The 25,035-nt window shown below is 52.3% G+C and overlaps 7 protein-coding genes across 7 annotated transcripts; 4 read left to right on the forward strand and 3 right to left on the reverse strand.

Moving 5' to 3' along the window:
* Positions 1–366: 366 nt before the first annotated feature.
* Positions 367–3,034, reverse strand: PtrM4_105770 (SpoVK, ATPase AAA+ class; the record flags this gene model as incomplete). Its single annotated transcript, XM_066107664.1, has 5 exons — positions 367–2,445; positions 2,501–2,750; positions 2,801–2,856; positions 2,908–2,935; positions 2,988–3,034. The coding sequence occupies 5 exons, from the start codon at positions 3,032–3,034 to the stop codon at positions 367–369; spliced, it is 2,460 nt and encodes an 819-aa protein (XP_065962113.1).
* Positions 3,035–4,641: 1,607 nt separating this feature from the next.
* PtrM4_105780 (Protein involved in propagation M2 dsRNA satellite of L-A virus) lies at positions 4,642–7,093 on the reverse strand (the record flags this gene model as incomplete). Its single annotated transcript, XM_066107665.1, has 6 exons — positions 4,642–4,939; positions 4,988–5,216; positions 5,265–5,601; positions 5,652–6,527; positions 6,574–6,671; positions 6,718–7,093. The coding sequence occupies 6 exons, from the start codon at positions 7,091–7,093 to the stop codon at positions 4,642–4,644; spliced, it is 2,214 nt and encodes a 737-aa protein (XP_065962114.1).
* A 420-nt stretch (positions 7,094–7,513) lies between these two features.
* PtrM4_105790 (DIOX-N multi-domain protein) lies at positions 7,514–8,740 on the forward strand (the record flags this gene model as incomplete). The annotated part of the gene is made up of 3 exons (XM_066107666.1): positions 7,514–7,684; positions 7,778–7,906; positions 7,979–8,740. The coding sequence occupies 3 exons, from the start codon at positions 7,514–7,516 to the stop codon at positions 8,738–8,740; spliced, it is 1,062 nt and encodes a 353-aa protein (XP_065962115.1).
* A 189-nt stretch (positions 8,741–8,929) lies between these two features.
* PtrM4_105800 (Lig, NAD-dependent DNA ligase (contains BRCT domain type II)) lies at positions 8,930–11,752 on the reverse strand (the record flags this gene model as incomplete). The annotated part of the gene is made up of 7 exons (XM_066107667.1): positions 8,930–10,050; positions 10,100–10,180; positions 10,227–10,497; positions 10,548–11,221; positions 11,268–11,547; positions 11,602–11,666; positions 11,728–11,752. 7 exons carry the CDS (start codon positions 11,750–11,752, stop codon positions 8,930–8,932), a joined length of 2,517 nt encoding a protein of 838 aa, XP_065962116.1.
* Positions 11,753–13,659: 1,907 nt separating this feature from the next.
* On the forward strand, positions 13,660–16,161 carry PtrM4_105810 (arrestin domain containing protein; the record flags this gene model as incomplete). The annotated part of the gene is made up of 3 exons (XM_001936131.2): positions 13,660–14,419; positions 14,466–15,478; positions 15,529–16,161. The coding sequence occupies 3 exons, from the start codon at positions 13,660–13,662 to the stop codon at positions 16,159–16,161; spliced, it is 2,406 nt and encodes an 801-aa protein (XP_001936166.2).
* Positions 16,162–18,930: 2,769 nt separating this feature from the next.
* On the forward strand, positions 18,931–22,155 carry PtrM4_105820 (NhaP, NhaP-type Na+/H+ and K+/H+ antiporter; the record flags this gene model as incomplete). Its single annotated transcript, XM_001936130.1, has 1 exon — positions 18,931–22,155. One exon carries the CDS (start codon positions 18,931–18,933, stop codon positions 22,153–22,155), a length of 3,225 nt encoding a protein of 1,074 aa, XP_001936165.1.
* A 1,318-nt stretch (positions 22,156–23,473) lies between these two features.
* On the forward strand, positions 23,474–24,870 carry PtrM4_105830 (O-methyltransferase; the record flags this gene model as incomplete). Its single annotated transcript, XM_001936129.2, has 2 exons — positions 23,474–24,298; positions 24,352–24,870. The coding sequence occupies 2 exons, from the start codon at positions 23,474–23,476 to the stop codon at positions 24,868–24,870; spliced, it is 1,344 nt and encodes a 447-aa protein (XP_001936164.1).
* Positions 24,871–25,035: the final 165 nt, after the last annotated feature.

Raw genomic sequence — 25,035 nt, forward strand, 5'->3', positions numbered from 1 at the left:
TGGGGGCGACCAAAATAAAATCACCATCTTTACGGAAGACATGATGAGATCGGATCACCGTATGCAACATGACGATGACTCTGAAATGATCATGTCTTCCATAAAGATGGTCGTGGGTGTTTTGATCGCCCCCATCATGTTTGTTGTGTACATCACATCTTATATAGCAAACCACATCAAAAAATTATTAACATGCTTTCTCATTGAGGATCTGGCTCGTAGATATGCTACTACCGATCATCTCCATCAGCACCAACCAATAACTGCCTCCTTCTATCTAGAGGATTAGGCCTCTCATGCCATAAGGAAATTTCATCCATCATGAATCCATATCATCTTCTTGCGTGCACAATCCAAAACTGGCCCTTAGTTGTATAGATCCTCGTCTTCACCGCCTGCACCGAAGGTGTTCTGGTCCGCCCCAGCCGCCGCGTTCTCTGCATCGGGGAAGCGGAAGAAGCTTGACCCACCAGAGTTCTTCATCGATTGCGCAAACGCCTCGTATCGGCGAATCTCAACATCAGTCACCGAGCGACGAGCAGAGCGCATCGCCTCCTCAAAGTGAGCCTTGGTGAGCACAGGTACCGGGTCCTCCTCGTCAACCTCCATGTCGACATCCTCGCCAGCAGCTTCGCGAGCCTTGCGGCGCTCAATGTCAATCGCGATCGACTGCTTGATGGCGAGCTTGACAGCACGCTGTGTGACGAAACCAAGATCAGCACCGGAGAAGCCGTGTGTGTTCTGGGCGATGAAGTCAATGTCGACATCGTCAGCGACCGGAGTCTTGCGCAACTGCGCCTTGATGATGCTGGCACGTGACGCCAAATCGGGCAGAGGAACGTAGACAAGTGTGTCGAGACGACCAGGACGGCACAGTGCATTGTCCAGCTGCTCCGGTCGGTTGGTAGCACCAATAACGAAGACGTTCTTCTTTGATGTCATACCGTCCATTTCAGTCAGAAGCTGGTTGACGACACGGTCCGACGCGCCACCAGCGTCGCCTTGCGATCCACCACGAGACTTGGCGATGGAATCCAACTCATCCAAGAAAACGACACAGGGTGCAGCAGCACGAGCCTTGTCGAAAATGTCACGAATGTTGCTCTCAGACTCACCGAACCACATGGAGAGCAGCTCGGGACCCTTGATGGAGATGAAGTTGGCAGCGCACTCGTTGGCAACGGCCTTGGCAAGCAGCGTCTTACCAGTACCGGGAGGACCGTAGAATAGCACACCTCGCGATGGAGACATGCCAAACTTGAGGAACTTGTCGGGGTGATCGACGGGGTACTGTACGGACTCGATGAGCTCGCGCTTGACCTCCTCCAGACCACCAATGTCCTCCCATCGGACGTTGGGAACCTCGACAACGGCAACCTCGCGAAGTGCGGATGGGTTGGAGACACCAAGGGCGAAACGGAAGTTCTCCATTGTTACACCGAGCGAATCCAGCACTTCTGCGTCAATAGTATCCTCGTCCAGATCGATGAGGTCCATCTTCTCACGAATCTGCTGCATGGCAGCCTCTGAGCAAAGCGACGCCAAATCGGAACCGACGTAACCGTGAGTCTCCGCGGCGATGGTCTGTAGGTCGACATCGTCGCCGAGCTTCATGTTCTTTGTATGGATCTGCATAATCTCCAGACGGCCGGTAGGGTCGGGGATACCAATGTCGACCTCACGATCGAAACGGCCGAAACGACGAAGAGCGGGATCAATCGAGTTGGGGCGGTTGGTGGCGGCCATGACGACGACATTGGATCGAGCCTTCATACCGTCCATGAGGGTAAGCAGTTGCGAGACGACACGGCGTTCGACTTCACCGTTGGTCTTGTCACGCTTAGGCGCTATCGAATCGATCTCATCAATGAAGATGATGGCCGGAGAGTTCTTCTCGGCCTCCTCAAATGCCTTTCGCAGATTCGACTCGGACTCACCGGCCATTTTGGACATGATCTCGGGGCCGTTGATTAGGAAGAAGAACGCGCCAGTCTCGTTGGCGACAGCGCGAGCCATCAACGTCTTACCAGTACCGGGCGGTCCGTACATGAGAATACCACGCGGGGGCTTGATACCGATCGACTTGAAGAGTTGGGGATGTCTCAGTGGCAGCTCGACCAGCTCTCGGATTTGAGCCATCTGCTTCCGGCAGCCACCAATGTCATCGTATCCGACTTCGTTGAGGTTGCCCTCTTCGTCCTCACGCTGAATGGGCTCGCCCTCGCAGTGGATGACCGTATCTTGTGCCACAATACCGAACTCAGGCGGGTCAACCTCCACGACCTTGAACTCAACCTGTCGCATACCACCGCGTGCTGTGAAGGTGTCACCTTGACGAACTGGTCGGTAGGCTTCGCGGAAGTATGGGGCAAGGAAAACGTCAAATAGCGAGCCGGTGATACCCTCGACGGTATCGGCAATGGGAAGGACCGCAATGCGCTTGGCCTAGAAAATTAGTTAGCATGGTGCTCAAGATTCAGAAAAAATGTGTGATGCATACATATTTGATGTCCGGGCATGGATGGATGGTGATAACGTCGCCGTGCTTGACCCGCAAGTTGTGGCGAACAACACGGTTTATCCGCGCGGACCCATCATCGAGATCGTCATCAGCAAGAACGATGAGAACAGTGTCCTTCCGCTTCTTGCCCTTGACGAGAACTGTGTCGCCACGGAAGAGCTGGAGAGTCTCCATGGTGTTGTTTGAGAGCGCGATGATCGAGTTGTCATCGTTTACGGCATCGGTAACACTGGGATAGTCAGCATTGCACTTTTTGGTTGGTTTGTTCAATGCACTTACATGAGCGAGTTTGGCTTCTTCTTCTTCTTGAGGATAGCAGTTGCGGTCTCATCGTTCTGTGGCGGGTCAGTAAGGGCAATCCTGGACAGGTGTTTGGTAATGCCTACGTCTTTGGGCTCAGCGCCATCCGGGTTTCTGAAGACTTGTTAGCAATGTGGCAAAATAATAGCGATGAAAATGCACGTACTTTGAAAGGTCCACCTTCGGCTTCGAGTGATCTGGTTCAGCCGACATCTTGCTGATGTGTTTTTATGTGTCGCTGCGGGGTTTTGCGTCTCTGATGCAAAGAACGGAAATGGGGGTTGCAGCGCGGTGGAGTGGGTTGTGAGTGAGTGGGGGGCAAGATGGAGGTGGATGGTCTTGCGATGTTCGGGGTGTGGTGGTTTAAGTAAGTTGGAGCTTGAACAGCGGTGATCTCACTGCTGCTGGAGCTAGCTCAATGTTACCCTGGGTCCGTGCTCCTTCCGCCGCAGTGGAAGTGGAAGTTGCTGGAACCACTTAGACAAGCGACCCTCTTAAGCAACACTGTGTCCCCTTCACTGGTGCATTACTCCGCGACGCCTTCAGAAGGCGCCAATGTGGCCAATTGCCTTCACTTGTACCACAGTATGTGCTTTCCTAGGTGAGACTGGTGCTGCAACGCGTCCACCTGCTGCCTGCTGCAGCCTCATTTACGCCACCACAGACATTGCCAAGAAGCACTTCCAGATTTCGCCCGAGGGCTTTTGAATGGTGAATGATAAGCTTGGTAAGCATAGAGTGACAACACTGCAAGGTCTGTCTTATTATCAGAATTTCACCGACTAGTATGGAGGCGGAGCTATCGCGGTTCACCGCAAGACGTATGAATTCACCGCAAGCCCACTGGTTTCTATGAAAGAAGCAAATATGTTGGTTTCATACAAGTAGTCTGCATTAAAGCTACTGCAGAGTCTAATTTCATCTGTTCATTCACACAACAACTACAACACCTGGCCTTATCAAGGTGGTCACCCTTGCCCCCGCCTGTATCGATAAGGAATACGGTCCGTGATGCACCTGGGCCAGGGCCCTTGAACAAGAAAAGATGACCTAGACATGTGGATCAAAATCTACGCTGTCGTACTCTTGCAAATATTCCTGTGGAATGTCAAATTGTCACTTGGACTATTGTTTCATTCAATTTGATAAATTTGCGGTATGTAGAATGTGCTTTGATATATGCGGGTGTCATGAAACATATGCCATTAAACCATACTGTCATAAGAATCAGTCCCCGTGAAAATTATACTCTACTTCTGAAGACAGAAGCGAGCATATTCCACACGACCACAATATCCCGATGATTGAGTGAAGAAATGTCGCCACTACGCCACCGCTTTGTGTCAAAAGTTGGCAAAATATTGCCTAAGCCTCCTCCAAGACATCATTACTTGATGTTCACGCATTCTAGCCATAGATGCTCACTCAAGCCATAGATTCGAGCTCGACTTCATAATTTCTCATATGGAACTACTCAAAGACTGCATAAGCCGGGGCTGTACACTCCCCTCCCTGTAACCATCATCATCATTCAGCAGTCTTGGCCACCACCTTTTGAAGCCTCACTCGCTATCCAGAGTACTTTCGTCATGATCCCTTCCATGTAGCCAGCTAATTCAGACGCATGACATGACGAATTGCGTTTATCTTTTTCTGCCTTGTCTTCTTCTTACCATCTGTCAGTACGACAAACTCCACAACTCTGTCCTCTCAAGTTGCTCCTCGACTGCCCTCCCACAGGTCCGGCCAGTCGTCAATTTCTCTAGGACAGACCATAGCTTAGCCTTCACGACACTGTTCATATCCGGAGCTTCACGACTCTAGCGCCGCTCAGAGAGCCACTTGTCTGTTTCTGTCCATATCTGCTTGGTAGCCTCAGGGATTGTGGTATTATTTGCACTGTTGACTCCAGCATAAATGGCATCCCAGAGAGAGAAAGCCATTTTAAGATCAGTTTCGAACTGGAGAGATTGTGGGAAGTAGCGCATCGACGCAGTGTCCACCACTCTAGCTTTGGTCTCTGGAGAAGTGGGGTCGGCATCGTTGCTCAATAACTCGTCAAGGTACGATTTGACGGCGATACTGAGCGCACAGTTGTTGGGCAGGAGAAATGGTAGTCTGGGGTTGTTAATAGGATGCTTGGATGCGCCATCACGAGCAACTTACTGCATAGCAATCGCACTGATGTCTGCATGTCTATTACAGCATCCAGTTGCGAACATGTGTGTAGCTGCCACTTCTACGAGATCGCGTAGTGTCTGACGTACAACATTGATGATGGAGTTGTATCCGAGAAGATGCTGGCTAAGAGGACCTGTGAAGCCAATGGGTCGATGATGCAAAATGCCGAGACCAGCGACGCGAGACACAAGCATGTTGGCGTTTTTATCTTTTGCTGTCGAGTTGTCAGTCATGCGAGCCTGGGTTTGGCCGATATACTCACTGCTGCCACGCATCGGCGCGCCGTTGTATGTCGGGAACATGTTGATATCGGAAATGAGGAGACCCATACGGATCAGCTCTACAGCGAGCACTGCTGCTTCATGCTCTGCCTTTCCCTTGAGACCACTGATAACGGCAGCGAGTACCTTGCCCCACTGGGTTAAGCTATGGGTTTTGACGTCCACATACTCACGCAGAGCTAGGAAGCGCCATATCGAGTTGTAAAGGATTTCCGGGGCGGTCGAAAGAGGGTTCTTAGGATTCTTCTTCGCGATAGTCTTGGAGACGAAGTCGGCGTCCTGTAGTGATAAGATAGCTGCGCCGAGGCTTCCACAATCCTTCCAGTCGCGTTAGTATATCATGACACTGAAACTACGTCGCTACTAACCTTGTATTGTCCAATGGCGTCCTTGAAGACGGCTTCTTTCACATTCCATGTATCGACTATGGAAGGGGATTGGGCTTCTGATGGCCTCTCAACGTGAATAGTCGTGGACGCCGATTTCCTGGTCGGCTCAGTGATTGAGAACCAGTTGGTCTGCTCCAGAGGCTTATGCCGGTACCAGTTGTGTAACGAGCTACTGAGCAAGTTGATGGCTGCGGTACGTAGGGGAATGAGCTTGACGCTGACAAGATTCCTGTATTCTGGCGACTCTCCACCATCCATAGGAGGGACTTCGAACACTTCGCAAGTAGTACGCCACTGAAGAATGCGTGCATTGATCAGACCCCTGGACATGTAGTGGAGGATCTCGTCTGGTAAGCGTTGACCCAAGTATTGACCTGCGTCATTTGGCATAGAGGCCGAGTTTTGGGGCTCAACTTTGCCTTCTTCGGTATAGACAGGGTGATTCTTGACTGCCAGGCGTGCTTTTTGGTACCGGGTGACATATTCCTTGCCTGAGGGCGGGACATCGTTGTTGCTAACCACGACAGAGAATCCCGACTGCCCAGTTGTGTTCATGATCATCTTTATCGCACTATGTGGCTTCAGAAGATCTGCCCTGTTCGGCGCATCCAGTATGGGAAGTGTAGGGAGGAATGGGGTGCCGGCGAGGAGGCAGGTATCCAGAAAGATGTCATCCGTGACTGTGGACGCGCCAACAAACTTGGATAAATCGGCTACGCATTTCTCCCGCCGTATGAAGCTGAATTGTCGCGCCTCGAAATCCCACGATGTTATGACTTTGGCACACTCGAAGATGAGAAGGTCCGATGATCCGGCGACAGCGTGTACGTATTCGTTCTTCTCGCAGTATGCCAACTATGTCTTGTCAGCCAATGCCAGCGCAAGGTTATCGTTTCCTTACCTGAGCCCAGGCACTGTAGGGCGCAACCTGCCAGCGAACGTTTTGCTTGGTGAGGATTGACTGCAGCGCGCGAAAAAGGTCTTCTGGCGTGACATATGCTGCGAGTCATCAGTATAATTCTCAAGAGCTACTCGTCGGTCGTACTTGATTCCCCGAACTTGGCGACTGAAGCTTCGGCCTGGTGGCTGTCGTACAAATTCCATGCATCAGCATTTACCGTGGCCTCTGCTGTCTTTTGTCCGAAAGGGTTTCCTTGCTTTGTGAGGTCCAACCCGCTAAAGATAAAATACGGCTCAATCTCGTGGCTGCGAAATGTTGCCAGGTCTTCTTCAATGTGCTGTGTTAGGGCAAGTGGGAGGCCTCCGAGTGCGGGCACGAGTGGTTCCTTTGCGCGGGGGTGATTCAAGATGCGCTGGTTAAGATAGTCGGCGGCTTCAATGCCTACGCGACTGCTGCGCAGCTCGGTGAGATCGCCTTGCTCGACAATGGCGGCCGTCCATTGCACGAAGTCGCGAATCATGATGCCAGTCGCGTGTCGATTATGCTGGAGAGCCTAAAAATGTATTGCGGGCGAATAGCCAGTAATGCAGTTAATATGATATCGCAATGACCTCCGACGTCACTGTAAACACGGCTAGGTGCGATCTGGCGGTACCGGTTGCGGGGGTTTGTTGTCGTGAAATTGGAAGCTCAGACGCAGCTCCACACGCCGGAATATCCCTGATCATCAACCGCGCGCTAGCTCAGGTACGGTATCTGGCCAAATAACGGCCCATAGTAAAGTCGACCGACGGGTAGGGCTTAAGTGAGATTAACTGAAATAGTTCCCGTCCAGGTTATACACGAGATTGGAATCACCTTGCAAATCTTATCTACCTGCGCATGCCACCAGATCTTATCTGTACCCCTCACTTGTTTTCTACATCAACTCTCATCCAACATGTCTGATATGACGAAAATTCAAAATTCGATTCCAGTAATTGAAATTTCCAACCCATCCAAAGAGGTCGCCCAGCAAGTACTCGATGCAGCCTCAAAACATGGCTTCCTTTACATCAAGAACGACGGTGTAACCATCCCACCACAAGATATTGATGCCATGTTTGAACTCGTAAGGATCACCCATGAACATGCCTCAACACGCTTATGACCTTTTCCACCACCATGTTTGCCATTTTAGTGTCAAGATTTAACAATTCCCCAGTCCAAGTTCTTCTTCGCCACTCCTATAGACCAAAAATCCGCCTACGCGATCCACTCCCCCAAAGCTGGTGGTATAAACCGGGGCTGGGTATCAATGCAAGGCGAATCGCTCGACCCCTCAGGCCAAAAGGTTCGAACAAAAACACGCCTCCACCTCCTTTAATATCACCAAATCGCATGACTAACCCATCACCCCCGACAGCAAGGCGACCCAAAAGAAGCCTTCAACATCGCCCCACCAAACCCAACCCTCCAACCCCTCCCCTCCTCCCTCCAAGAATCCTCCTCTCTAATCTCCCGTTTCCAAAAAGACTGCCACACCCTCTGCACCACCATCCTCTCCCTGCTAGGAACCGCTCTCCAAATCTCAGACCCAGAGTACTTTTCCACCCGCCACGACCAGTCTCGCGGGCCCTCAGGCACCATATTCCGGATGCTGTATTATCCCAAGACACTCGCCTCAAAAGGTGAGGAAAATGGCGACGACGCCAGCAGTGAACCCAATACAATCACGAGTATCCGCGCAGGCGCACATTCAGATTACGGTAGTATAACCCTCCTATTCCGACTCCCAGGGCAGCCCGGACTGGAGCTATTAACAGAATCCGGCTGGGTCCCCGTACCTGTAAACCCCGACGAAGAAAACCTAGCACACCCCCCGATACTCGTCAATATTGGCGATTTGCTATGTTACTGGACAAACGGCATGCTGAAAAGTACGGTTCATCGGGTTGCGTTTGAGGGCGGGGAGGAGAGGTATAGTATGGCGTATTTCTGCCACCCGCTGGACGAGGCGAGGTTGGATGCTGTGCCGAGTAAGGTTATTGAGGCGTTTGGGACAAAGGGGGATGCGGAGTTGAGGAGTCAGAGGAAGAGGTTGGGGTTGAAGGAGGATGGTGGGGATGGTGTGATTACTGCAAAGGGGCATTTGGAGAGGAGGTTGAAGGTTACGTATGGGATATAATTCTTCTTCTTCTTTCGATGAAAGAAGAGGTTTGTGTATTATGGCGATGTGGTGTCTAAGAGGATAAATGTAACAGTAACGCCTAGCTATGCGTGTACCCAAAACACCTCGCTATGCAATCAGGCGTCCAATTTCTTTCGCCGTGGTAAACACAAAAACGAGACATAGTACAAAAACAAACCACTTCCATCATCCCCTCCTTTTCCTTCCTGTCCTAGTCGTCGTCACCTCACCCCCAGCGTCCTTGACAACTCCAATCCCTTCGACAGCTACACTGGTCTCCTTCACAGTTCCTCCCAGCTTCCTGATCATCTGCTCCCTCGCTTTGGCCGCACCAGGCGACTCCCAGGCTAATGTCTGACTAGCCTGATACTCCTCTACTAGCACAGTATTCTCCTCTTCGTCATCAACAAGCAGATTACCAGAACTATCACCCGCCGAAGCGTTTGACCTCGTCGATGCTGCGCGGCCTAGTTGACGCCGCTTACGCGTCTTCGAGGTGGCTGGGTCGGCGGGAGCGGGCGCGGCTTTGCGGTTCGCGCGCATTTGGGCTAGTATAGATGAATAATCTTTCTCGTCTACTGGTCCTTTTTCTTTAGGCGCTTCATGCGGGAGCATCGGATCTGCTGCCTCGGCATCTTCCGGGATGACGGAATCCGGGTCCACGTCTGGGATGACAGAATCTGGGGTAGGTACTCGGCTGGATTTGGATTTACGTGCAGGGGCAATTAATGATTCTGCGGATGAACTTCTAGCCCGGGAGACAGGCTTTGAGGTGTTGGATGATGTTGACAGTCGGCGCGGGGTGTTGGCGTTAGTTTCTCGGAGGGGCAACGATGCACTACCATCAATCCCGGGGACAATAAATCCGTCTTCATTGTAGCTAAGGTTGCTATCATCGGCCCCATGACGACTGACCGATGCCTTTGTTGATGTAGGCGTAGAGTCCGTGGGTAGTGCAAGATCAAGGGTACCAGGCCGTTGCTGTCGCGGTGGCTTCGTCACGGCCTTGGCAGAGTGCTGGTTTCCTTGACGAACCTTTGTGCTCTGCTCTTCTGAAATCGATAGTGTAGATGCCTTGTCTTGGGGTCGGGGTGCCTGCTTTAGCTTTTGCGGCGGCGGCGGCTTATTCAATTGATACTCCGCATACGACTGCAGCCGACCAGTACGTAGACATGCCCATAGCCATTTCGCATGCACAGCGGGGATCCGCTTGTCCGTAGCAAATTTGAGTTTCGGCGTGTTGATGGTCGGAGGGTTGCACACAACAACCGAGGTCTTCGCGGATAGTTGTTCATCGTACGTAGCGCCTGTCAAGATTGTCAGACCATTTCAGTGCAAGTGGAGCTATCACCGTACCCATCAATGTGACCACTTTGGTCACATGCAGTAATTCAATTCCGGAAAATCCGGTCGAGTTGATGGTTAGTCCAGAGAACCCTAACGACGTCAGTCACGAAAGAAGCAATGTGGGGCGCAAACCTACCACTGATGGTGCGACTTTCAAACGGCCGACTCAAAACATCCTCTGCGGGGTCTACTAGACGTTTGCCATAGAGACAGCGCTCAACCCACCAGTTTGTGACTAAGGGTATGTGCGATCCGGCACGATCCGGAAGTGTTGTCAAATCGACCTCCACGTCATGCGGTACAATGAAATAGCCTCGCTCTAGGTCTTCTATCGAGGAGCTGTCGAGGTCACTTGCGCTGAGGACGCGTGCACCATTGCTCTCCAGATGTTGGCGCAAAATCCTTGTCTGATGGGATGTCAGCAGGGTCTAGAACGTGGGGGTGGAGAAGACTGTACCTTTTCTGTATCGAAGCCATGGGGGCAGACAATCCGGCCTTGAAAGATGCCGTCATGTTGGGAAGGTGAATCAGCCTGTGGCGGTATGGACGCGTTAGGATCTTCGACAGGGTCCGCATTGTTGAAATCAGCAAGCACGTCATCTTGATGAACAGACGAAGGCCTCGGCGATGACGGTGTATGCGTGCCAGTGCTCGGTCGTGTGGTGTCTTGCTTGGCGAGTGTGTCCTCTGTCCAACCGTCCTCGTCTACCTGTTTTTCGAAACTTGGGGCTGTAATCCCCGCCCATAGAGCCTCACTTTGACTGCCCAATCTAGTACTAGCAGAACGGCGCAGTTTCCTCCGAAAGGGGTTCAGGGCTTGGCTTCCTTCCGTGTCTCGTGGACGCTTGCTTGGGGCAGGGGACGCGGGTTGCCTGCGTTCCCAGGCACCTTTGCCTCGCTCTTCGACTGGAAGCGTGGGGTTGTAGTAGGTCTCCTCGAGCACCATGCCCCTCTCTAGACTTTGTTCGAGCCATTCCAGCGCCACAATCTTCATCCCCCAGTTCAAGGCATGCTCGTACTTCTTGCCCGAGGGCGTCGCGGCGATGAGGTGGGTCACAGATTTGGTAAGGTCACCATGATACTCTCCCCCATTGGCGTCTACCTTGTCTTGTATGCTCTTTCGTTGGTCAGCTGTATCAGTCAGCATCGTGTCATGCATTGTGGGGTGGTGGCGTACGATTGTCGAAACCGGTGAGGCAGATCTTTAGTCCGGAGAAGGTGGGCATACGATAGTCCTTCTCGAGTGCAAGTACGTCTAGGTTGTCATCTCCTGTCATCCAGACCTCGCGCAACGCTTCTAGCCATTCCGGTGAAAGAACCTTGACATCGTCGCGGGACTTTGCGACATAGCGGTATTTGGGGCTGTCCGTGCTGCCGACAATGAGGTGGGTTACATCCGAAGTAAGGTCGAGTTTGATGGTCGCGCCCATCTGCGCGCCGATGGCGGCGAGCTGCGCCTGTCAAGCGGGTTAGAGGCATGGAGCGGTGTACTCGGACGGCATTGGACATACCCGTTGCTCGGGGGCAATTGAAGTGCAGCAGAGGATAGCCCCAGCCAGGGGCAGTTGGCTCGTTCCTGGAAGTGTGTAAGTGCATCTTCATCTTCATCTGCATACGAGAGCGGGTGCGGCGCATACCGTATCCTGCATGGTTCACGTCCATGACAGTGGTGATCAAAAGTCGCAGTCAAACGCCGAGAGAAGGCGCGTCTGAGCTAAGCCCTGCACTAAACACACGCACACATTCGCCTCGGACGCGTTGCGGGGAAGCCAAGCGATATCACGTGCAAAGTGCTGAGGACCAGTGGTTCACGTGGGAACGGGTCACGTGCCATCGCCTTGTTTTTGGCGGTGAATCGCCTCGTCGTTCGCCTCAGACCAGACCTCACACCTCACGTCTTGACCCCAGAGATGGCGACCCCCGCGCTAGTACCTAGGTAGTCTTCGCAGCGAGATCGACCTGGGGATGATGACGCCCGCCTCACTTGGGCATTGCAGATTGGGTTGATGACAACAATCGCGTGAACCAGAAATCAAGGCGCCGCCGATAGCGCACCATGTGCTTCCTGCAGATCTATTTCCTCCCGTCACCTGTATGCCCACATCGAGTGTCCCCGACCGACGATCACTACGCGATCGCGACTTTGAAATTCTTTTTTGTCGCACCTGGCATCTTGGGCGCATGCAAGCAAGCAGCTTACGTCCTGGACGCGCATTATTATCGCAGAACCGCAGGATTCTCGGGCATTTCTCTGCTGTCTACGTCACGTGGCTATGAACATTAGTGTTCAATCCATCAATACCTGCATTGGGCGTCAACCTCACTGTTGCAGCAACACCATGCATGAAGAACAGCATGTAGTCGATACGATGACATCATCCCGATAGTTTGCTGAAATGATCCTCATGCCCTGAGGAGATCATGTCTCAAGATTGCGCGTTGGCTGGAAACAGCCGTATGCCGGTTAGTGTGTGGCATTCATGGATAGGAATCCTGACAGCCACTTGCTTGCATACCTGCTATTCCCAGGCTTGTCATCAGCCGTCCCTGTCTGTGCAAGCCTGGCCTCGCAGGAAAGTGTGCCGTCGATCACGGTGCCTTGCCGGGCAAGCCGTGTCGGTCGCTAGACGCCAACCGGTCTAGAAGCAGATGTCTTTGAGATTTGCTTCCGGCATCGAGTGGGCAGAACTCTTCGAGGTAAAGATGATGTAATGCATCCGAGCCTCCGCCGCCCGACGTGCGCCTCTTTGCCTGACTGAGCATCTAGCACATCCTCCGTAGGCATATCCCCAAAGAGTTTTCACATGGTTGACGCACTCTTTACGGCTCTTTGACGAGTCCAGATCCGGGTATCCACCCCAGCATCGAGCTAATCTTGATGCCAAATACTCTACGACGTGCCAGTCGCTGCGAACCCCGCCGAACAGCACCACAGCACTACAGCGCCATCCGCCGCGTCATCCGTCTGTTCCCTGCTCTCGACACACCGGCACACTTTGGCCGTCCATGCCCTGCCTTAGTCTGACATTGACGCTCGTGAAGTGATTGCTTGCTAGTTCGGGCGCGCCTCAAAACACGGCTGCACCCTGCTATTCGCCCTTGTCGTCCTGGCAAAACACTCCTCGACGTCGCCAACGCAGACCATCACCTCCAGGGTAATCCCGCACGCTTCCGACGCACCGGCTACTTCACCGCTCCACATCGCTGTAGTGGCCTGTCTTGCTGATCGCATTTACACATCACTTTGCACACCGAAGCTTTTGATACCCTGTCGCTGCTGTGAGTCCCTGTTTCATTTCCCTTCAACACTCTCGGGCCCTTTGTCTTGCTAGTGCCCAATCTTGGAACTCGACAAGTCCCTTCCCAAACCATCGACATGGAATCTGGTTAGGTTACCTTGACCGAAAGGCCCTTTGTACCCCTCTCATGACTCTGTAGAGTTGCACAAGCCGTGCTATACTTGATCCTTAGATAGCCTCTTGTATAAGACGCTGTGCCTCGCGTGCTTTTGCAACACTCCACTACCGCCTCGACCACCTACTACCTAACCTTACTGACGCATCATCGACATGCCAGAGTACCACACTGTATATACCGAGCGTGGTCGTTTGCGATATATCCCCGACCATCTAGACACACCCTTGCGCTCCTACCGCGGCATCTTCGCAGGCCGCAATAGACGACCGCACCGCATTCACATCGCACACGTCGCTCCCGACCCATTGCTACGTATCAAAAGAAAGAGCACGACTAGCACTAGCAAGTCGTACGTTACCGAAAAGCTGGCGGTCCCACGTGCCAACGCAAAACGTTATCTACGTTCCTTTATCGACTCCCATTTCAACAGTAAACCCGAAACCTCAGACCCACCCGCAGATCAACCCTCGTCATCGTCGTCGAGCACCAACAGCAATCGCAACTCTATTGCTTCTTCCCGAGGCTCACAGACTGCCCAAATGAGGTCGCTCACCAGGAACTCGGGCGTAGGTGCTGTGGGCGCCATTGGAAGCACGTTAGCTGCCCCAGCTGTTCCCAGGCCGTCATTATCAGAGTCAACTTGGTCTTCAGGCCGCACCTCTGCCAAAAGCATCATCAGCAGTGTAAAGAGCATGCCAGAGGAGAAGCCAGTAGCTTCGGGCGGAGGCGTCAGCGTCAACGTACAACTCACAGAGCCTGTCTTATTCTTACGTGGTTTCGAACAATCCGAACATGCTGAGCGAAGCACGGCGATGCTCCGTGGCACACTGTGTTTAAAGGTCACAAAGCCTTCAAAGTTGAAGGCCATCACGCTAAAGTTTCGGGGCCGTGCAACGACAAAATGGCCAGAGGGTTTGTTGTTTCCTAACGTTGTTTCTCCAAAGCTAATTTGAATCAGGTATCCCCCCAAAGAAGACTGAGTTCGAAGAGGTGGATACTCTGATGAGCCACACATGGCCCTTCTTCAACTCCCAATTTCCGAACGCGGAAAATGGCACCGGTGCAGATCACGTGGAACTCTACAAAAGTTCAGGTGGTTTGAGTGGGTCGCCAAACAATTCTTCCCTGAACCTGACAACGAAAGAAGCAAGACGCCTGTCACTGCAAGTCAACCAATCGCGGAGTTTCGGGAAGGGTGACACGCCTGGAGGGGGTCCTTCAGTAGCACAAAAGGGCTACAGGATGTTCAACCCTGGCGAGTACATGTACAACTTCGAGCTACCACTGGACAGTCACCTTCCCGAAACCATCGACGTTGATCTTGGCTCCGTCAAGTACGAGTTGGAGGCGACGGTCGAGCGTGCTGGAGCCTTCCGCACAAATCTTGTTGGATCAAAAGAAGTTCAGCTTATCCGCGCACCGTCAGAGGGTTCATTGGAACAAGTGGAGCCTATCGCCATCAGCCGCAGCTGGGAAGATCAACTCCATTACGACATTGTCATTTCGGGAAAATCCTTCCCGCTCGGAGCGCAGGTCCCCATCGCCTTCAAGCTAACCCCATTGGCAAAAGTACAATGTCATCGCATCAAGGTGTTTGTTACTGAGAATGTTGAGTACTTCTGCAACAACAAGCGGGTACATCGCATGGAGCCCGTCCGCAAGGTCCAACTTTTCGAGAAACGTGCGGATGGTCCTGCTACAAGCACTTTTCCCGGTAGTACAATGAGGATAGTGTCCGGAGGTGGTGTTCCATACGACCAACGGGTGGCTGCTTCCCGGGGTGAGGACGTACAAGTAGAAGACCCCACCAATCTTTTGGGTGATCTTGGTGGAGATACAAACGTTGGCCCCACGGAGATGGAGTTCAACGTACAATTGCCAAGCTGTCATCACCTCAAAGAGAAGGACAAGGCTTCCAAGTTACATTTTGACACCACGTACCAGAACATACAGGTGCATCATTGGATCAAGGTACGCTAGCTTTCCAGGTTTCACTGTCATACACACTAACAATAGACTAGCTCGTCATGCGCCTTTCGAAACCGGACCTGGTCGACCCGTCGAAGAGACGACACTTTGAAATCTCGATTGATTCACCCTTCCACATTCTTTCGTGCCAGGCCACTCAAGCCAATACCGCACTGCCAGCGTACTCTTCGCCAGAGCCTGCGCTCAGCGGAGCGGGAATACCTGAATGCGGATGCCCCAACGCACCGCCTCGACGAAACTCCCCAACCAGCTTCGTGCCAACTCTGAGTTCGATAGGCCGCTCAAGAGGCAACTCGGATGCACCGATGCCAACACCGGCCCCACCCCTCACACGACCACAAGCTGCACACATTGGTGGACCCAACGACTCTACTGTACAAAGGCCAATCCACCTAATGCGCGTGCCCTCGTTCAACCCGCCAGCATTCTCTGAAATAGAACCGCCACCTCCCCCGCCTTCAGAAACACCGCCTCCTCTGTATGAGACCATCGCATCGCCCACGAATGGACTGGCGGACTACTTCTCTCGCCTTTCAGATGCATACGACTCTGACAGCGACCCTGAGCGCAACGACCGAATGCGCGTCGAGATACCTCTGACGCCAGGAGGTCGTGCGAATCGGAGTATGGACGAGAGGCGAACATGGCTGCCCGTAGGCCACTAAGCTACGAGGATTCCAATGATATCACGCATTACGGTTTCATATTCTTGCATATACATTTCTATTTCGACAACATCCATCGACATTCTACGTCGTGTTCGACGCGCTTCTCGTTTTAGAGCCTGGGTTCCTTTGATGGGTTATGGTGCACTAGGAAAATCAGCGTATTCCAGTTATCAACTTGCATAGCTCACCGGTTGGGTCTCTTTTGTTTAATCGGCGAGGTTGGGCGTCGAGGGCCTGGGATGTGCCCTCGTTACAAGGCGCATGGGTGTTTCATAGAGTAACGGTCGTATCCGAATGCTTGGTCCTTGATAAATTTAACTGTCTAGTTGACCACATATAGCTGTAAATAGCGCAAAATACAAATTTGCATAAATCATGTATCATCTTTCTCTCCAATCCATTGTGAAGCATCGTGAAGTGTCACGCTTCTGACGTGTTGCAAACAATGGCCATGGTCCACCTGGGTGACATGAAATACTTGACATATTAGTGTAAAAGGCCATCGTAGGCGCCAGACACGCCTATTAGGTGCTTATCCACACTTTCAATTAATTCATGTCGCCCAGTTGGTCAAGGGTATATGTCCCAAGTATTATGATTTCTCCTCCAACCCAAGGCTATATCCACCAATCCAGTTGACCGCGGAGTACAATTAAGTTGGCGCGTAATCATGAGTCGTCCATCACCAACAGATAGCAAAATCGAAAATTTATGCCTAGGATATCCCTACACCCACGTACAGGGCTCGCCTTGTCCATCTACCGTCTTGTCCGATGCGTGTACCGGCACGATGAAGGGGATTACCTTGGAAGATGGATGATTCTGAGAGGGTTCTAGCTGCCTCGCTGAAACGTCGGGATGTGGACGTGACGTATGTGGAGACGGAAGACGGGTGGAACATGTCGACAAGAAGGACAACATAGTAGGATAGGAAAACAAAGCTATATATAGAATACGTGGACTTGGGCAGCTTGTGATGACAAATGCCGAGAGACACAGGTTGTATGTCAGAATTAATATTTCATTGGAGAAATCAAAAGGAAGTATGAATGCGATAAGGCACGAAAGCGTGTTGTTGTGATAGTGACAGGTTCGTTGTGGTGGTGAATTTGGGCCGCGGAGGCGGTTTGGGTACCGTGACACGGTGACTCTAGGGGAGTACTACAGCCCACCCGCTGCCGATCACCAAACATCAACACCCTCTTGGTACCCAAGACAGCTCGCAGCGGGCTTCAGTTAATTTCGTATTACGAACCCTAAGCATCCAACACGGGACCAAGGCGCCGTCAGGGTGTGATTGTGGCGGCCAAATTTAGTATTTCTTATCGACCGTGCCTTTTGACATGGGTGCGTTGTGAGGGTAACGGAGTATTAAGAGGATAGTGTTCACATTTCGTTTTTCTAGAAATACGAGAGAAAGAAGAAAAACATTCCGACGATTGGATGTTGTTTGCATAGTTCGCGTCGCCACAGATGGGTGTGAAACAGTTCCCAAGCCAGAGGCGCAGGTGTGGCTTGGCTTGCTTCCTACGATGCACAGAGGATCGCCAAGCATCTTGACCCTCATTTCATAGCATGCTTGACGTGGCTTGGGTTTGCAGCCCGATGGCTCAGCAAAGGCTTGCATCAACCATTGCATTACCCGCGCTACTCGCACCCTGAGCTAAGTTAGCGAATGCACACCGGTGCTGTTTACTATTGCTGGGTAGCGTTGTGGGCTTCCTGCAGAGACAAAGCAGAGCACATGGCGTCAGGTCATCATGTGATGAACAGCGTGCAGATGGTTTATCGTCAGGTGTGCAGCACTGACGAGGATGTTCACTCTTGGAAACAAGTTCACACAACCGTTGGGACGGCTCGGAGTAGGACCTATCGGAGCGACTTGAGCTCCGCCCCCGGTCGTTTGCTGCAAACACGACGAGGTGTGGAAGACTGGAGCATCAGATTGCCATATCGCACCCGTTTTCCAGCAGCGGCACTTCTCTCGGCCTCACATCGGCATCTTGGATGGTAAAGACGTTGAGGCGTGCGTCCATGTGGCGTGGGTTTAGGCGATATGCCCTTCACCCCCGGGGCCTCCCAACGTCACCGCCAAGTACCAAGCGCTTTAGTTTTGCAGTTCGATAATCGTTGTACTAATCTCACCTTCCGCCGCTTCCTTTTGCAGGAGAACACTGCAGGACTTGACAAGCCTTCTGCAGCGTGCAATTGCAAGAGCTTGACCGGAAAAGCAACGCACCATTGTCTTGTCAAAGTTTGGTTGCTACCCGGCCCCAACGCGCACTAACTACCACCCAAGCTCTCGGAAGCAGCTGCCGAGCGCAACTTTGTTCTTGTAAGCATTTGGCTTAGGACTTTTCATTCACCCGTCCAGTACAACCTTGGAACTAACCAGCCATCTCTAGAGCTTTCTCTCGTCGTATAGAAGCGGAGCCGCTTTCAACACGGCCCCACAGGAGCAGATCCAACGTCATTTCGCCATCTAGGGCAGTGTAGGACTGGCGGCTGGGCGGACCTCTCATACATGCCTCCGGTGTCGCTACCATCTTTCTCTTCCTTTGGCCGACAACCTCGACATCGCGGCCCCGGTGCCTCAATCCTCCCTACCTAGCACTCGCTTGCTCACTCGCTCACTCGCCATTGTTCGCGTCGGACCACGGCCGCGCTGATTCGCCTTTGCGCCGTTCCATACTCGCCTTCGTTGAAGCACGAAGTCGCATCGCATCTAGAAAGACACGTACAGAACAATACCGTACGCGCATCGCCATGGCGTGGGACCACCTCTCCATCACCAAGCCGCATCTGGTCTACCTGATCCTCGGAGGCTTCACCAGCCTGTTCATGCTGTGCTCTTCAGTAATCAAAGAGCGCCTGTACATTGGTGAAGCTACCGTCGCGACCATATGTGGTATCATATTCGGCCCGCACGCGGCGAACCTCATAGACCCGTCGACATGGGGCAACGTTGACTTGATCACGCTAGAGTTTTCGCGCATCGTTCTGGTCGTGCAATGCTTCGCCGTCGGCGTCGAATTGCCGCGCGCATACATGGAGAAGCACTGGAGGTCGGTCGTCCTCCTCCTCTTACCAGTCATGACATTCGGCTGGTTGATAACCAGCCTGTTCATCTGGGGCTTGTTCCATGCCCATCTTAATTGGCTGGATAGTCTGTGCATCGCCGCTTGCGTTACCGCCACGGACCCTGTCCTAGCTTCGTCGGTTGTCGGTAAAGGAAAGTTCGCCAAGCGAGTGCCAAAGCATTTGCGAGATCTGCTATCCTGCGAATCCGGCTGCAACGATGGCATGGCCTTTCCCTTCGTTTACTTGGCCATCTACCTCATCGAGTACCGTCCCGACGCTAATCAGGTTGCTTATCACTGGTTCTGCTACACAGTCCTCTATGAATGCATCTTTGGCGCTTTCTATGGATTCGTCGTAGGATATATTGCACGTCGCGCAATTAGATGGGCTCACGAAAAGGACCTCATTGATCGTGAGAGTTTCCTCGTCTTCTACTTTGTGCTGGCGCTCTTTTGTGCCGGCTCAGGTTCCTTGCTTGGAATGGATGACTTGCTCGTAGGTTTCGCTTGCGGAGTCGGCTTCTCCAACGACGGATGGTTTCTCGAGAAAACCGAGGAGTCACACGTCTCCAACGTTATCGATTTGCTCATCAACTTGGCTTTCTTCGTTTACTTTGGCTCCATCATTCCCTGGGAGCAGTTCAATTCGGACATTATCGGTCTATCGCCATGGCGTCTAGTTGTCCTTGGTATTCTGGTGCTTTTCTTCCGCCGGATTCCCATCATGCTGATGCTCAAACCCGTCATACCCGACATCAAGACATGGCGCGAGGCTTCTTTTGCTGGTCACTTTGGGCCTATTGGTGTTGGTGGCTTGTTTGTCGCTATCCTTGCAAGAGCTGAACTCGAGACCGAAACGACAACCCCTCTAGCCGTACTACCGGAGCCAGGATTTGAACATCTGAACATTATTGAGATGATCTGGCCGATTACCTGTTTCTTGGTCATTGTCAGCATCATCGTCCATGGCAGTTCCATTGCAGTCTTTACCCTGGGCAAGCGCATCAACACGCTTACAATCTCCATGTCTTACACACAAGCGAACGAAAATGGGCCTGGCTGGATGGATCGTCTTCCTCGCATTCAGTCACGTTCCAGGTCTTCCATGGCTCGACGCCCCTCTGAATCTTCGTATGACGAAAAAGCGGAATTGGCAGCGGCAGGTTTCGGTGGCACGTTCCTCCGCCGCCAAAAGGAAGACAAAACCCAAAGCCGGAACCACAGCCGATCCAACTCAGCAGAGCCGCGAGGACGACGCTGGGATGCGGGTCGTGGACCAGGTGGGCCCATCTCGCAATCTGCCATCGCTCCAAACAGGCGCGACGATGCCCAGACAGCGACAGTGTCACCAGAGGAAGATACCGATACTTTTGCTGATGCGATGGCCATCTCTAGTGAGAGTTCGTCGAGTGGAGAGAAGATGAAGATGCGGGAGCCTGAAGAAGAAATCTACCAGGAAGGCCACAACACAGTCTTTGAAGATAAAGAAGGCAATGTTCTTGGAGTCAGGGACAGCCATGGGGAGCATGGCGCGGAACGACGGAGACATGATAGTGAGAGGGCAGAGGAACTACTGAAGAAAAAGGACGTCCAACATGGGGTGTCGCAAAAGGAGCACAATGGTACATTTGAAGAAGCATCTGGTAAGATTGGGGATGCGGTTGAGCATCCTCACAAGACATGGCGCAACCGAATGCAAAGTTACACAGGTCGCGCTCCCAAGGATGGAAAGGCAGCAGAGCCCTTGAAGGCTGAGAAGCCAGCACACAAGTCAGGCAAGCATGGTCCCGCCCTCGCATATCAATATGGTAATACCATTATTGTTGAAGATGAGGATGGTGAGGTCCTGAAGAAGTACGATATTCCAAAGGGGCCGAAGGAAGGTCGGCCTGCGAACACTCGTGGCCAGTCTATGGCGGAGACGTCGACGAGTCGTGCTGTGCAAAGTCTGAAGCGCATGGGAACCCACATGGGCGTGGCAGCTACTCAGCAGGCAGGCCCATCCGGCACTCAACCCACCAGTAACAAGAAGAAGAAAGCAGCAGAGTTAGCAGCGAAGGAGCAAGAGGACGACGACCTGCTTCGTTTCACCGTTACAGCTGGAGGGCGTCGGATGAGCAAGTTGGAATTCATCCAACAGATGTCGCAGATGAACCCGAAAGACCGGGCCAAGTTTGTGCAGAGCAGCGATGCTCCCGAGGCTGTCAAGGATGCCGCACATCAGGACGCAAAGGACCATACCGCCGAACAACGACGCCGCGCAGCCTCTGTGCAAGCGAACGTTCCTCCTGTCGTTGGTGAAGCGGGCGAGGCCGAGTTGCAAAAGATTCCATCGCCAGCAGCGGATGCGGAAGGGAAACCTCGTGGTCCGGAGGGGTTGACGCTTGTCGACAGCAACAACGAACATGTGCCATTCCACTCCGTACGCCAGGATCTCGAGGGTTACTCGAATGATCAGGGTCCCGAGACCGCTGCGCAGCGCCGACGTCGTCGAGCTGCCGAGCAATCTGCCGAGCAATCCCCAAGCCAAGGACCCCGAGCCCCTAACACCAGCGCTGAACCGCAACCCCAAGAAGACGAAGGCTTCGAAGGCGAAACCGCAGCAGAACGCAAGCGTCGTTTAGGCGCCCTTGGTGTAGGCAACGACGATACCCCCGAATCCGACTCTGAAAATGAGCTGGAGACTGGCGATCCGCTCGAAACTGGTCGCGGTACTCACTCCAATGCCGAGCACAGCGGCAAGGTGCTCTCACCTGCACGTCGCACCCCCGGCATTCGCTTCGCTGATCAGCCCCGCGTACCGACCAAAGATGAGCGTGCAGCCGAAGACGCACGGGAGAAGGAGGATTTGGATCGTGAAAAGGAGCAAAAGAGGAAGAGTGGGCTTGGTAGACTTGTTAGTCGCAAGTAGAGAGGCTGTGAGACTGATTTCATGTCAAGAATGACTCTGCTCTGTTATTTTCTTACGGATTTCACATCTATTTTCTAATGTTCGGAGGTTGGCTTTATGTCTGTCGTTGATGCCAATGTGTGTAGCTGCATAGCGTCGCGGCGTTCTTTTCTTGGCGGTTGGTGGTCGATGATCTAAAAAACCAGGACCTGAGACCTGGGTGTTGTTTTGGGTAATACGGTACTGGTAGTGTGTTTTACGATTATTCTCTCTCCCTCCCTGCTCTTAGGGTTGGGTAGACATGCATTGTGGTATGAAGAAAAAAAGAGAGAGGTATAGGAAAAGACTTTCTAGACCTATGATACTGCTTGTTAACAAAATGGTGTATGTGTGTTGTACATGTGTGATAGAGAGTTGAATGAGATTGTACTCGGGTCTTTGCATAAAGCCTATACACTTTACTGTGCCTTTGAAGGCGTAGGCGTAGGCGAATTTCACAGAAACTTGTATCATAACCATCTGGCTTACAACTTCCTGTTAAAGGATACCTTGGTTAGCATAGGTAGTGCCACAGTCCGCAACAATCAATTAAGTGGGTCCTAGAAGGTTCAGATTGGATTGATTGATTACCGCTTTAAGCCTAGTAGTTACCTATAGGAGTTTAAGCCCTACCTAGATAGGTAAGTGGGTCTAGGAGAGTGACCGGATTGAATTGATTGTTGCGGAGTCTAGGTAGTGCCACACACGTACCTAGGCTAACAAGCCCATACTCTTGAACAGCTCGTACGGAACTTGTTCTAAGACCTTCCACATCTCGTAAGTTTGGCCCACCTTACGTCACGCGCCATCAGGATAAATGCCCCAACGTGGCCGTGGCCGCATCTGGGCATGCACCATGATTTAGGCGCCCAGCATCCGGCATGGAAAAATCTTATCAGATTGATAAGATGATCTGATTAGCATCCACCATCTTCCAGTGGCGACGACATCATGCGTCGTTGGTAATTGTGTGTGGGTCTATCCGGAGGACGCTTACTCTTTAGGTCCGGTTTTGACGACGAGCTCTGATTCCCCACCAATTACAGACTCTTTCACATGCAGTACGTCCCTGGGCTAGTTGTAGGTCCCTTGCGGTCATCAGTGCACATGTCTGGTTGAAAAAGATGAACGTATGGTTTGGGAATGGTAATAAGCGTATGGCAATGACGCAAAGGGCTGATTTGAAGTTTTGTTGGGATGGGGACACATGAGCTGTATATATTCATAAATTTGGCTGCGTCTCTCTGGTTGATCCAAATCCCCAATTTCAATCTCTCTGCCCCAGCCAGATTTCTTCAAGATGGGTTCCATTCAAGAGAAGGAGATAGCCACGCTCAACAGCCTAGCGGCTCAAATCAGCGAACTCGCTGCAAAGATGACGAAACAGCTCGAAACAGAAAAGGTACCACCCGTCACTCTCGAGGCGGACAGCCCTGTCAAATACAAGAACGTCTCTGGGGAGGTCTTCATGTTAAGACAGAGTCTGGAAGATGCGTTGAAGGACATGTGGATATTGAGTCAGGGGCCGAGTGATAGCGTATTCAACTACGTACACATGGCCATTCCAGATGCGGCTTGCCTGAACATCCTGAACAGGTTCAACTTCTGGAACACAGTTCCTATATACGGCGAGGCGACGTTCGAAAATGTAGCGAAGCAAACTAAGCTTCCGTTGGAGGTGGTCAGTCGTGTTCTCGAACACGCTGTCACCATGCGCTTCTTCGTCAAGCCATCGCCTACAGCAACTTCAGTCAGGCATACCTCCCGATCTGCTGCCCTTGCAAAAGATGCCGGGTTGTCTGCTCTTGTGCATATGGTGTTGGATGAGGCTGGCCCACCCATGTTCATGCTTCCGGAAGCTCTACGTCGCTTCTCACAAGGGAAACCGGACATCTCCAAGGACGTAAAAGAGACCGCATTCAAGCTCTGTCGCTCCGGTGGTGCATGGGGCGATTATGAAAATAGCTGGGACTTTATCGAGAATGATGGCGAAGGCGAAGAGAAGGGATGGCGGCAAAGAAATTTCATCAAGTTCATGGCCTACATCAAGGACTTGTTCCAAACAGAAAGCCACGTACTCAGTGCAATCGACTGGAAGGCCGCTGGTAATGCCACCGTCGTCGACGTAAGTATATGAAAGCCTTGACCACATCATGCATCCAGCTAACACATACCCAGATCGCAGGCTCAGCCGGCCACGACGACGCCGTCCTCGCAAAAGCCTTCCCCAACCTCAAAATCGTCGTCGAAGACCTCGCAGAAGTCGCCGCCGTCTTTGAAAAGGAATTCCCCACCGACCTCAAATCCCGCGTCTCCTTCCGCACACATAACATGTTCGACCCGCAGCCCGTCCAAGCAGACATCTACATGCTCAAGTGGGTACTGCACGATTGGCCAGACGCCGAATCCATCAAGGTCTTGCAAGCTCTTCGTCCTGCGCTTAGACCCGGTGCGCGCGTTGTCTTTGTCGATTATGTTGGTAAGCAAGAGCCGAGCGAGGAAGACTTGCCGAGGAGTATCCATGGCTTTGGCACGGCAATGGATTTACGTATGATGGCGCTGTTCAATGCAAAGGAGAGGCCGGTGGAGGCTTGGAGGGAGATTTTTAGACAGGCGGATGAGAGGTTCGATATTGTGAAGGTTGAGGCTGATCCGTTGACTTTTATGTGTGTGTTGGAAGCTGTTTGGAGGGGATAGATAGGGAAGAGGTAGGGGGAAGCGGAATCAGGGAATTATTGAGGCAGTTTCCAGACAAAAAATTCTCAGGTTTTGAGAGGAAGATTGTGTCCGTGTCTTTGTCTGTGATTGTGCAGATTTTCTTGTTGCTGGTGACTCGATTCGGTTCGTCGCCGATAGCCCGAT

Source organism: Pyrenophora tritici-repentis, chromosome 5 (genome assembly GCF_003171515.1).
Source record: "Pyrenophora tritici-repentis strain M4 chromosome 5, whole genome shotgun sequence".
Classification (NCBI taxonomy): Eukaryota; Fungi; Ascomycota; class Dothideomycetes; order Pleosporales; family Pleosporaceae; genus Pyrenophora; species Pyrenophora tritici-repentis.